Here is a 13,907-nt window from a genome sequence, read left to right on the forward strand (position 1 = left end):
GCTTAAAAAGTAAATCAACTCTTTGAATTTTAGAAAATTCAAATATATGTGTGGTGAGAAAAAGGATGCCAGTTTCCAGGATATGTAATGACAAATTTAATTTATAGAAAAAAGCTCAAATTAGTTGCTTTTAATTATGACATGCAATTGTTGCTGCAGGCTCTGTTGAAGATTGATTGCCAGGGATTAGTAGCACATATCGTCCAAGAGGCTGCTATTCTGACTTCAGCTGTCAAGCTTGGAAAAGGCTGGAGGAAACTAGCTGAAAAGTTAGTATGGCTCGGGCTTCCCTGGTGGCGCAGTGGTTGAGAGTCCGCCTGCCGATGCAGGGGACACGGGTTCGTGCCCCGGTCTGGAAAGATCCCACATGCCGCGGAGCGGCTGGGCCTGTGAGCCGTGGCCGCTGAGCCTGCGTGTCCGGAGCCTCCGTTGGGAGCTCCGCAACGGGAGAGGCCACAGCAGTGAGAGGCCCGCGTACCACACACACACAAAAAAAAAGTTAGTACGACTCACAAAGCGACAGATGGAGGCATATGAAATTCCTCACCAAGGAAAAGCTGGAGATGTTGCTGTAGAGGTAAGATTTCTATTTGTCTAAATAGTGAAAAACTGCAGACCAGGTAAATCAAATACAATCAAGAGTGCCCTGCATACGTGGATTGATTGTCCTAGAGGATCCACTAACTGAAGTCACTGCCCCTATAACCATTGATATTATCTGAAATATACACACATCACTCTTTAAAGGTATTAAGAGCCTTTAAAATATACTGATGTTTCTCCTATTGGATTGCATATCTCCATGGCCTTTTATCAAATAAATTGACCAAATTAAATAGGCAGTTAGTATGTAGGGCTATAATAACTTGAGGCAGAGAACAGATAAACTTTGAAGGGAAGAGTTGGGGCCCAGTCATGACAAGGAAAAAGGACATAATAATTAGTAGTTATCAGCCTCAGGCACAGACTTAGTCATTGGTGGTAAATAATGTTTGGTGACAAAAAGCATTAAGAGAGTAGATGGTGTGGGGTTCATTGGTAATGATAGCTAGAGATATCTACGAGCATTATCTCCTTTACAATTTTGCATACAATAACTATAGACATCAAATACAGAATGACAGCATGTAGAACAAAGTAAATATTTAAAATGCAAAATTTTTATTAATATTAAAACAAAGATATACTATTAGGTGTAAGTTAGATAAATATTTTCTCTATTTAATACCATAAAGAAATGTGAATCAGTTTTTACTGACTTAAATAAAAATATTCCAGTGATGAGCACATATAAAATGTTCTGTATCTTTCTCTCACATGAGTGTAAACATTTTCAAGATATTTCAATTAAGGAAAGATTATCTCTCTAGTTAGATGATGACGTGATAGGGGGCAAAAGCTGTATTCTCTACTTCCTTTTTGAGCATAGAACTGGGTATTAATTTCTTGAGAAAATTTTCTTACTTTGAAGTAACTGTGTCAGCTGGGTGTGCAGGTCAAGACAACCTTTTCCATGAAGGGTCAAGAGTCAAATCAAGTTAGTTGAATTCTAGCAGCTACAGTGGAAGTCTCAGCAGGCTGGCTTCTGGTTTCCTGAAACCTGAGCCTCTAAACAAGATTCTTTAGCCACGACTAGCCAAAGGCTGAAGCCATATTTCCTCTGCATAGATTACATTTATCTCTATATACTAAGAAGGGCATTACAACCTACAGATCAGTTTTTACTGAATGAGCTAAAAATGAGAAATCTTTAAGAAATAAAAAAGGAACAGTACTGTACGTGATACGCTACTCTGATATTTTAGTTAACTGCCTAAAAAATTGTGTAATTGAGATACCATTACATACCTATTAGAGTGGCCACCAGAACACTGACCACACCAAATACTGTTGAGGATATGGAGTAACAGGAACCCTCACTCATTGCTGGTGGGAATATACAATCACTTTGGAGCACCTTGGCTGTTTCTGGCAAATGAAACATACTCTTGGTATATGATCCATCAGTCATGTTCCTTGGTATTTATCCAAAGGAATTAAAAACTTTTGTCCACACAAAAACCTGCACATGAATGTTTATAGCAACTTTATTCGTAATTACTAAACCTGGAAGAAACCAAGATGTCCTTCAGTAGGTGAATGGATAAATAAACTGTGGTACAATGGAATATTGTGTGACAATGGAATATTATTCAGCACTAAAAAGAAATGAGCTATGAAGCCATGAAAAGACATGGAGGAACCTTAAGAGCACATTATTAAGCAAAAGAACCCAATCTGAAAAGGCTATATACTGTAGGAGTCCAAATATATGACATTCTGGAAAAGTCAAAACTATGGAGACAGTGAAAAGATCAGTGGTTGTCAGGGGTTGGGAGGGAAGGATAAATAAGCAGAGCACAGAGGATTTTTAGGGCAGTGAAAATACTCAATTTGATACCATAATGATGGATACATAACATTTTATATTTGTTCAAACTCATAGAATGTACAACACTGGGAGTCAACCCTAGAGTAAACTATGGACTTTGAGTGATTATGATATATTAGTGTAGATTCATCATTTGTACCAAATATACCACTATGGTGAAGGACGTTGATAATGGGGAGACTGTGCATGTGGGGGGGCAGGGCATAAACGGGAAATCTCTATACCTTCCTCTCAATTTTGCTGTGAACCTAAAATGGCTCTCAAAAAAAATCTTTTAAAAAACTTTGTCTAATTGAAATCAGGACTTATTTTTTTCTTAATAAGCTCTGTTTTTAAAAAGGTTTTATTTAGAGTTGTTTATCAAAGTGTTATTTATCAAAGAGTTTTTTGTTAAGTATCCAACTTCTCTCTGATTGTGGTTGTTTACAGTTTGTCCTCCCTGGAATCTTCATGGAGGCCAACAAACAGGCTGTTTTTCCTTTATTTACTTTTGCACAGCCCAAATCACAAATGACTAAGTCTACGCCTGAGGCTGATAAACACTCAGAAGCAGAAAGGAAAGCCCCTATGTGTCTTTCTAGGGGCTATTGTTCAATCTATTGGGATTAACACTAACAATCATCACTTTGATGCATATTGTTAAATGTTTAGAAAATAATTCACGGCATATTGGCCTGAAGCTATTCCAAATAATCTATGAGAATCTTAACCTTTTAGGCCATGTAAAGTAAAGGGTAAATATATGCTGATTTCCATCTCTCTGAAAAAAAATAGTTGTACAATATTTTTCTCCTAGGAAGGAGATGATTCTTGAATATGATCAATTTACAAGTTAAGCAGTTGATTTCAAAACATACTTATATTAGTTCTGGGTAGGGTGTACAGAGGGAGGGAATTGAAATTGGGGCAGAGAGATAACAAGTTCTTGTGGTTCCCATGCTGCTTTTATTTCCTTTATCTCACTTCCTCAGTGGGCACAAATTTAGAGAATTTCCTCCTATGTGTGCCAGTGTCTACAATCAGGTTCTTTTCACTCATTTTCCTTGCTTTTCAACTTCTCCCTTTTTCCTTTGTTCTATTTTTATTTTATCTAATAGTTATCTGGCACTTACTCTGTGCCAAGCACTATTCCAGTAACATTTCAAAAATTAACTTATTTAATCCTTTCAACAAAAACTTGTGGGGCAGATACTAATGTTATCTAAGCTGTAGGGAGGCTAAGTAACTTGCTCAAACATGCATAGCTAGGAAGTCATGGAACAAGGTTTGGAGCACAAACCTTGACTTTGGGGTCCTTGCACTTTAACTATTACACTCTGACCATCCAGTCCAAATCCAATATAGTGGCTGAGTGGCAGAGCTGGGAGTTACGGTTAGGATGGGGAGTTTAAGCAACTCATTTCACTTTTTTCTTTTTTCAAGCTATGATAGGATACTATCAAAATTTGCCTCAACATCTTCATCAAGCTTCAGCCAATTAAAGAATGGATTATTAATAGTATGTCAGATTTTTCTTCAGTAGTTCTGACCACTTCTTATTCTTTTCTTTTTTAATTTAATTTAATTTTTTTAATACAGCAGGTCCTTATTAGTCATCAATTTTATACACATCAGTGTACACATGTCAATCCCAATCGCCCAGTTCATCACACCACCACCACCACCACCCCGCCGCTTTCCCTTATCCTTTTCTAAGATGAAAAAAAGTCTCTCTCTGGAGACTTCTGAGAACAACACTTTTAAATTAACCATCTCTGTAAAATTTTAAGAAAATTTTAAGAAATTTTCTGATGACATTGTAATTCCTACGTGAAAGCAAAATTATAAAACTTGGAATATGATTATAAGCAAAACGTATTTTTCAGAGTATTTCTTTTGGGAAAAAATCTATTATGCTTATACAAAGATGTTTAACTCTTGCCAAGGTTTTCCTGTGAAAGTTAGTAAAAATTCATTGGAATTTTTCTGAGCTTTAATTTAAAAAAATACGTATCATTAAAATATTAGAAAAATAGCACATTTTAAAAGCAGTTGTAAAAAAAAAAAAGTTGTATTTTACAAGTGGAAATGCTGGGGATTTCAGGACCAAGATATTCACAGGCCTAAATTAGGTACTCTTTACTTAACCTTCTGCAGATTATTACCATATATGATAATAACTTCCCTAACAACTCTCTCACCTTGGTTCCCTGACTAACAATAAAGATTATGCTCTTTCCCTCTTATTCAATATGGACATTTATTCACTAAGGACACTCAGGGTTCACTTCCCCTTTTAAATTACCTACTACCAATGCCCACTGGGCTCCAATAAACCTGTTGAGGCTGATTTCTTATTTGACTTATCAGAATGGGCCATCCTCCCTATGAAAGCCCAATGAAGTGAACATTCCTAATTGTAATATTTTTTCGTCTCAGAAACCACTCACCTATAGACAGCTGTAACCAGCAAGATATATTTATGTCTTCTTGCCATCTGTACTTAATCAGTGAGGATCTAATTCTCTGTCCTAACTTCTAGCTACAATCTTTTCCCTCCTCATTCTCTAACTGACAGCTGTAGTGTTCAGAGCACTTTATTCTAAGTCTAGATTAAAAATGGGAAAGTAGGTAATCCTCAAACAGCTAATTTTATTAGTACTTTTATAGGTGAATAAAACTTCTATATGGAGTTCTTCCTACTTTTTTAGAATCTTGCCTCTGTATCCTTGCTTTCAGTATTAAATTAATCCATACAATTGACTTGTTTTCTGGGATTATCAGTTCTCAGCATTATCAGTTCTCAGCATCCCTAGGAGCTACAACAAACACAAACAGAATGAAAAATATGATTTTTTTTCTCTAAAGCCAAGTTTCATTTGGCATGGGAATTGGGATAAACTGTTAATATTTGAATTGTTATATCTTAAACAAGTATATGATTAGATGCTGAAATAAGTAAATATAACTAATGAGAATGATAATAGTTGTTGCAATTTATTGCATATTTACTGTGTGTCATCTAATCATTATGATCATTTTCTTTGCAATATCTCACTTACTTTAACAAAGTTTGTAAGGAAGACATTAGAACCATCCTGTTTTTACAGATATGCAAACTGAGAGTGAATGCATTTGTGTAAGCTATCGAGAATTACATGGTTGTTAAGTGACAGAACTAGGATTTAAATCCAGGTTTGTTTTACACACAGTTATTCTCTTGCTCTGCTGATGATAAATTCTTTCAGAGTTAACTAAACGAAGATCAAAGAGGCAGGAGCTGTCAGAGGGCACATCCTAGTCCTGAAGGATGGGTAACATTTGAATAATTGGAGAGGACTAGAAAGGGATTTCAGTGCTTCTGGATACAATGACTTCTAGAGACCACTGAGGAGAGTATGTGGACTTGAGGAGAGAGTGCATCTTATTAATTATGGGGAGACACAGTTGGATATATATATTTTGGAGAGTCTTGAATGACTGCCAGAGCAGAGGTTAAGATTCCTTGTCTGGATTTCTGTTCCAGCTCTACCATCTATTAGCCCTAAGACCTTGGACAAGTCATTTGACTTTTTTTTAGGAATCTTTTTTTTTGTAAAAAAATCATTTTTTGTAAAATGATAGTAATAATACTATCGTATTCATCAGATGTTTGGAGGATTAAGTGAGATAATATATGTGAAATATTTGGGGAAATGCTTTGCACATTGTAATAGCTAAATATATGTTATCTTATTATTATTTATTTTGTCTAAGAGGAAGAGGTAAATTTGACAACTGTGTGACACTGAGTGATTTTGGAAAAGGGAATAAGGTATACTAATTTTTTAGTAATATGATGGAGAGTAACTATAGAAAGAATGCAGGTAAGGGGAAAGTCAGCAGTGATTTTAAGCCTTCTCTTCTGAGAAACTGGCAGAATTGTAATGCATGGAAAAAACGAGAAAAAAAAATCCTGGCTGACCAGCTTTTTCTTACTGGCTTAACAACATTTAATTTTCCTTGGAAAATATTTCTTGCAAAAGGTAAAAGGAATGTCCTTCAAGTCTTATGGTTTTCTGATTTTCCGACTCACACTGCAATGCCTGGATTCTGCTTACAGGGATGTGGCATTGTCTGGTTCTTTTACTGGGCCCGGCTCAGTTCTAGCCTTAGTACTTAATTCTATGGTTTGCTGTTCTTTTACAGTAAGAAGTTTATTTATAATTTCTTTAAAAAGGGGAGAGTATTATATGGAAATTCATCTACCATTGGTAAAATGTATAGAATAATTTCTCAAATCTTCATTGTTTGTATTAGAGATCTGGCACAGTGACATAATATTTAGATTATCATTGTTTATTTTGTACAGTACTATAATGCTTTGTGCTATAATCTTTAATTCCAAAACCATACTCCACTTTTTGAGATGATGGAATAAAGAAAAAAGGATATCACAGTGTAATACATTGGGGTAACACATTGTATTCCTATGATCTTTGGTTTAATTCTGCATTATATATCTGATTACCACACTGAAAATCAAATAGAAGTAATAATCGTATTAGGTTAAATATTACAAAGGTATTTAAAAATGTATTTAGAGACACTAATATTTGAATTCGATTTTAGATTTTTCTTTATTAAGGTTTATTGTTAGGGATCACAAACAATAGGAAATTTCAGAAAACCAAAGCCCAGCTAATTTTAAGACTTAACATTTATTAAAACTGTTTAATACTGAAATAAATTTGTTGCAATACAATAGTGAGATGGCCTCGGATTTATAACCAGGTTACCTGTATTCTCTTACTAATTAAGAATTGTTTGGAATAGCTTAGCCAGCAGGTTCTCCTAAGATGTTACACTATTTTGATGCAGTAGTAAGGAATGGGTCCTCTCTCTTCCTGTGGCTTATGCTTAACCCTTGAAGTTTCAAGTGGTTATTTCTAGAGCAAACACAGCTGCCTGTGCCCAAAGAGACTTTTCCAAGAAAATCTTAGGTCAAGTTTTAACCAAGTCCAGTACCGTCTCCTTTCTAAGGAAATAGGGACCCCAGATATGTTAGTCTCCCTTCTTTTCTAAAGATAACGGCAACCTCACTTCAATAATATTTATGTAGTTACCAATTACAGGTGATGGAAGGCCCACATCGATACTGTAAATGATGCACTGAAGATAAAATGCATATAATAATCATTAATGAGACAAATTTGCCTTGATACTTCTTCAGATAATTGTACTTAAAAATGAAACATTGCTCCAATCGTTTTACGAGGAAAGTAGGTGGATTATTAATCCTTTAATGTGGCAAAATGTAATTATCCAAAGGTAGTTAAAACCACTTGCATTCTTTATACTATTCATATTTTATGAGCTAAAAAAAGACATAGAGTGCTTTGCTCAAATTTGAATTGCTTTTGTTCATGTTGCATTTCGTTATCTAGTGAGTCTGATTGGCTTTTGGAAACAAGCACTCTAAATTTGGAAAACTTTTTTTTTTTAATCTCTATTCCATTTCATTTCTTTTGGCATCCCACTTATTACTTTTTCATTGCTCCTTTACCTTCTTATTTGTCCTCTAGTATCTGGAAGATAAATCAAAGACATATTCCTACTACACAAATTCTGGGAGCTTAGAAACTGCTCAGCTTTGGTAGATTAAATGCCTACTGATGCTGCTGCCCTTTATATAAAGAGATCAAAGCACATAGATGAGAAATTAATAACTCTATGCTTTTATTAGCCTCACGCTTCTTATTCAGAGATGAACCCATAAACACCATGAAGTTAACATCAAAAAGCTAAGAGTAAAGGGGCAAGAATGATGCCTGTGTGTCAGATATTTGTGATAAAGATGAGAAGTCTGATGGAAGTTGTTTTGTGATCAGGAATAATTCAAGAAAAACAAACCCTGAAGAGCATGCTTTCCTTTTGATTAGTCAAAGCATTAGTGCAGCGTTTCTGCATATCTTCCATTAAATCATAACACTGAGCAAGAGAGGAAGAACTATTTTTAGACCACTGAATAGGTATAAGATAACGTAAACCTGGAGGAGATCTTGGCAGTCCACAACTCATTTCCAGTTTTAGAGGACTTAACTTAGATCATTCCGGAAAGAACATTGTTTATTCTACTCATTTTATTCATTCAAACTTTTCCAGAGAAAATGATTTCATTTTCTCTTTAATTTATTACAAAGTTTAGAATCCTTGTGGCCTTAATGTGTATGTATATTTGGACATAATTTCATAAAGTCTGTAGTTAATTAATGTATGGAAGTTACCTTTTGTGTCTTTGCCTGTGATAACATATGTTCACTTGCTGAGTATGAAAATAGAATGATCTTAGAAAATAAAAAAATGCTGAAGAAAAATGTAAGTATTTAAGAACTTGAGTCCAAATGTCATGTATCTATACTGCAAAGGATGACAAACAACTGATTAGACTGTTGCATTGATGAAAGCTGGACTTCTATCAGGCTTTGTTAAGGCAATCTCAGTATAGAAAAAGTTGTATTTACTCTGCCTGGCAGAGATTTGCTTATTGAGGGACAACGTAGTTCTTAATATTTTCCATCAGTGTATCAAGAATATAACTACAACATATGCTTTTGAACCCATTCCTTCTCTATTTTTCTTGATACTTGCCCCCTTAGTTACATGCCCCAACTCCATAATTATTTTAATGTTTGTCTGTGTTTATGTATTTTCTGTCTAAAGAAAGTTAACTTTTCTCCTTGAGTATGTTACGTTTGCTACCTCTCTAGTCCTCAACAACCCTAAGTTCTCCATCTGGCTAAGTTAGGATTCAAACCAAACTCTCCTTTCAATTAATATTACTTTATACAGACTTTTTCCTTTTAAACATACTTTCATTTTCCACTGCTTCTACTTCTAGCTTTGTCTCTCTTCCTTTAACTTCCAAATTCCAGACATGACCCATTTGTTCTGTGGCTTCCAGTTCCTTGGCACCTGCTCATTCCTGCAGTCTGCCTTCCACCACTCTCTTGAAACTGCCTCCTCCAAGGTTACCAAAGTCCTATCAATTGCCAAAATCCTGAATTTTCTCAGTTTTCTTTCATGTTTCCACATCACTTGATGTTTGAGGTAGCAGAAGAAGTAACAGAAAAGAGACGTCCTCAGTGAGTGCCATGCTGGTAGATGTTTTACAAGTTCTTCAAGGGAGGAAAAGCCCTAACTTATAGCTTTTGCCCATTTCCTTGGTGTAAAAACTCCCAACATGGATGATTTTAATCTTACAATGTGATGTCACTGAACATGGAATTGGGAGGCTATATGAACAATAGGCTGGTGTGAGCCAGCTCCAGCAAACCACTGAATGTCCTTTGGGGGATACTATCAGCCCTTAACTTTTGCAACATGAAGCAATCTGTTTCATTTTCTATTACTCTGATACCAGCTTCTCTCTGTCCTTTTATTGCTTCTCTTTCTTAGTTGTGGTCCCTAATTGTAGACTTAATTAAAGGTTAAATTTTTCATCCCTTTTTTTTTCCTCCTTGGCATTTTCTCTACTCTCATACTTTTCACCATCATTTTAGCACGAGTGACGCTAAACCCTTGCCTGCTCCCTGGAGATCATCTCTCTATTCCAATTTCTTATTGGAAATAAGAGATAGCCCCTTTTTACTTCAAACTCAGTAAGGCTAAAATCTGACTGCTTATCTTTCCCTCACCCAAAAAGTACCCACTTTCCACCGTATCCTATTGAAAAGCATTAAATGCAAACAATATGCCAGACACTTCATGAGGTACTTTGGACACAGACATGGAGATTATTATCCATATTTTATAGTTTAAAAAATTCAAAGCTCAGATAAGTTGATAAATTTACTCTAACTGACCCATCCAATACCCAATGGAAATCAGATGTGAACCCAGGATTCTGAAATCAAAACTCATCTTTCTTTCTGTTACACCATAGTGCTTCTCGGTTGATGGAACTATCCTTTTTTATTCTTACAGTGAATTAGAATGTGCAAGTAATTTTTGAGTTTTTCTTAATCATTATTTAGTATCAAACCCTGTCTATTCATATATTGGGCCAGTGTTTGTTCAAGTATCTATCTCCCTTCCATGCTTTAAAGCTTCTAAAAACAAGAGCCCTGCTATATATCAACGTTTTATTCCTTTTTGTAACAAAATTCCTTATAGCAGTAACTCGGTAATTTTGATTTAATAAGTGAAATAATTAATTAATGAACAACATATTTCAAATATTTTCACTGTATGTGTACTACAGTGGTGTTTCTCTGTCATCTGTATTGAGAGCCACCCATGATGTTATATATAGCAGAACAAATTTTGCACTGAAGGAATATTCAGGCTTAATTTGCTACAAAGAGGAGCAAAAATGGGATGCAACATGTGCTCATATTTTAGTACAAATCATGCAGTTTAACATTGCCATAGTATTTTTAGCCCAAAGCCACTGTACCTATTTCTAGGTAGCTTATGGTTTAGACTCCAGGGGATCTCCAATGAGTGTAGAGCAATATGCCTCCTTGTATTTCTGACTAATTCAGAGGACTCCTGGAAAGTCTTTTTACACTTTCTGAGGTCCTAATTAGGGTCCAGGACTCAGCAATCTTTCCACATTTCTCTGAATTGCAAGAGCTGACCATACTGTTCTGCTATCACTACAAATTGCCAAACTTGAGGAGATTATGTGGCCCTCTGCCTAAGTAAGTGGGTAAATGTATCATTGGACTGCTGAATCTGTAGTTTCTAATTCCCATATCACCTTGGTGTATTTCCTGCTTCTGACAGCAGCAAGGGGCTGCTTCATCACTGAGTATGCCTCAGGCCTTTTCTATACATAGCAATGCACTGTGCTGCAGAAAGATATGTGATGCAGAGCTTTTCTACCCAGGAAAGTTAGTGAAGGTGTGTACTTTGAATCTGCACTGTAGTGCACAACCTGTAAATTACCCGTTTGCAAGTCTTAAGAGACATCTGTTTTCTGTGATACTGTGGCATTATCTTGGTACTGAAATGCTCTCAGTTGCTGTTTATCATAAAATATCTTCAAATACATCTTTTTATCAGACTCAGTCACTAAGGGGCTTAGAATAAAGTCTTAGAAGCCTTTAGCTATAAACACTATTATTTTAAACAATATATAACAAGTTGAAAAATAATGTAACAGCTAGTTGAGCATCAGGGAATTTTAAATGAATATAACATAGAATACAGGTCTCAAAGCTTTTACAGTGGGTCACGGGATTATTCTCACTACAGAATAATCTACTCATTCAGTGCTTTTTTGCATCTTAGCAGTGATAGGCAAGATTGAATCTGCTAAAAAGGCTCTATTAATATGCCTCAACTCATCTTCCATTGCAGAATATTAGTGGGACTTATTCTTTGGGAGGTTTGGTTTCAATGTGAATATTCAGAAAAATAGATGAGAGAACACCTCATTCACAGTTCTTTATAAATCAGCTTGGTGAGGATAAAGCTTATATACAGAAATATGGGATGATTTCTCTTGCTGCATTATAACCACATAGATAGGGTTTAACTTTGATAATTATCTTCCATTCAATACCTTGAAGACTCGAGCTTTGTCTACAGAGGTGAAAATATGAGTGTTTGTGGCTTCCCAGGAATGCTAATTGGATAAATAACATCAAATTATCCTTTAAGCCTGATGCATAGCCTTCCATATAGATTGAATTGAAACATAACAGAACTCCTTATTTAGGTCTTTCATTCTTTTAACTTCAGTTGTAGGGTATATGGGGATATCAGTGGAAGGTGAAGGATTATATCCCAAGGCCCTTTATCATGTGATATTACTGTTAATTGAGGCTCTGTTTTAAGAGGGCAACTCTGTATAATATGTAGCTAACAATCTGTGTTCCTGCACTTTGAAAGTGATAAAATCACAAATGAATTAGTTTAGTGAACCCAAATAAGTAGCAAGTAACAAAGTTTATATTCCAATTACAAGTGCAGAGATCATTTTGTTGTTTTCCTAGAGAAAATGTATTTTAACCTGGGTGTGTGTCTGTGTGTGTGTGTATTCCACAATTTGTCTTATTTGGTCGGCCTTTGTCTCTATGCTCTCTGAGCCTGGTTGCCTTGGTTACCATTACATACACCCTTGTATGTGAGGTTCCTCTTTGGGTACATTTATTTCTATGGAAACCATGAGGTCATTGGTATGGGTAGGTGCTTAGGGAAAGCATAATAAGTATTGAATATCTATCTTTCTTTTGGTCATTAAAATGTATCATTAAATTATTTTTTAATTAGAGAATTATATTTTTGCTTTCCTTTTGACTTGATCATGAAGCTACATTTTTCCTTGTTTATAGACTTGCTCAAATAAAATGACTTAAATCATTAGATATACTGTATACTTCCTTCTTGTTATATGTGGTATGGTAAAGATCTCCACAGACACATAACAATAAAAGAGTTATTATTTTAACCTTAAAAGTCTGTCAGAGAGCAAAAAGTTTATCGCAATAACATCTGTTACAATAAAAAAAATTGCACAAGGAATTTTGTATTCCTATGAAGACAATGAGCAATGTTTAGATCATGAATCAAGAAAAAAAAAAAGCCCTACTTCTGGTCGTTATTTTTTTAATCTTGAGGTTTAGAAACATGGGAATATAACAGAGGAGTGATAGTTATTAAAACATGTTTTCTGTGACATTAAATAAGTATATATGTAATTGGTATTCCATTTTCTTTTTAAGTTTTAAGAGGCTTTTAAACCTTTTTTTAAAGCATCTATTTTCCTCTCTGATTTATTTCCAAACTACTCCAGTTTAATGTTTTTTTCTTTATCGATGATGTGGAAACCTGCCTGTGATTTTCTCTATACTTGGAGTGCTCACTACAGAAATAGTTACAGAGATGTGTTACAAGACCTTCAATCAGCTTTGGACAGAATGAAAAACCCTGTGACCAAACAACGGCGAGATTTAACTGGAGCTTTAATACTAGTAAATTCTTTAGAGGTTTTGAGAGCAACTGCATTCTCCACTTCTGCGGAAGTATAGAATTGAAGGGTATGTTTTGGAGGAGAGAGTAGGGGGAGAACGGAAAATAAAGGTGTGTGTGTGTGTGTGTGTGTGTGTGTGTGTGTGTGTGTGTGTGAAAGAGAAAGAAACTCAGAAAAGTATTACTTTTTTTCATGTTTGAAAAAATATTTTTTCCTGGTGGAAGCACAGCCTAACACAAAATCCAAGGATGGGTTTTATAATCAAATACGCATTTTTATATATGTTTCAAATGCAAACATTAAGCTGCTTTGTTGCTGAGAAGGGAAAGAAAAGCCCTCTCTCCCCTTCAAGGTTACTTTTAATTTCTTTTAGTTAAAACAAATGACGGCTAACATAGTTACATCACACAGACACCCAGATAATCTAGAGACTCTCAGTCTGAACACTGGAATTTTGCCAGCAGACAGGTAGGGAGAGAGGAGAAGCAAACAATACTCTCTGGCCAGGGACAGGGCTACAGGCTTTCTATGCCTGAT

General features: G+C 35.4%; 1 protein-coding gene across 1 annotated transcript in view; it reads left to right on the forward strand.

The window, feature by feature from the left end:
• MACC1 (MET transcriptional regulator MACC1) overlaps positions 1 to 13,428 on the forward strand; it is a gene marked incomplete at both ends in the record, with an annotated part of 40,744 nt that extends 27,316 nt beyond the window's left edge. The window contains 3 exon segments of the mRNA XM_081244367.1: positions 160 to 270; positions 500 to 577; positions 13,216 to 13,428. Coding sequence (XP_081100493.1) covers positions 160 to 270; positions 500 to 577; positions 13,216 to 13,428 — 402 coding nt within the window.
• Positions 13,429 to 13,907: the final 479 nt, after the last annotated feature.

The sequence above is a fragment of the Mesoplodon bidens genome (genome assembly GCF_964165515.1).
Source record: "Mesoplodon bidens genome assembly, chromosome: 9".
NCBI lineage: Eukaryota > Metazoa > Chordata > Mammalia > Artiodactyla > Ziphiidae > Mesoplodon > Mesoplodon bidens.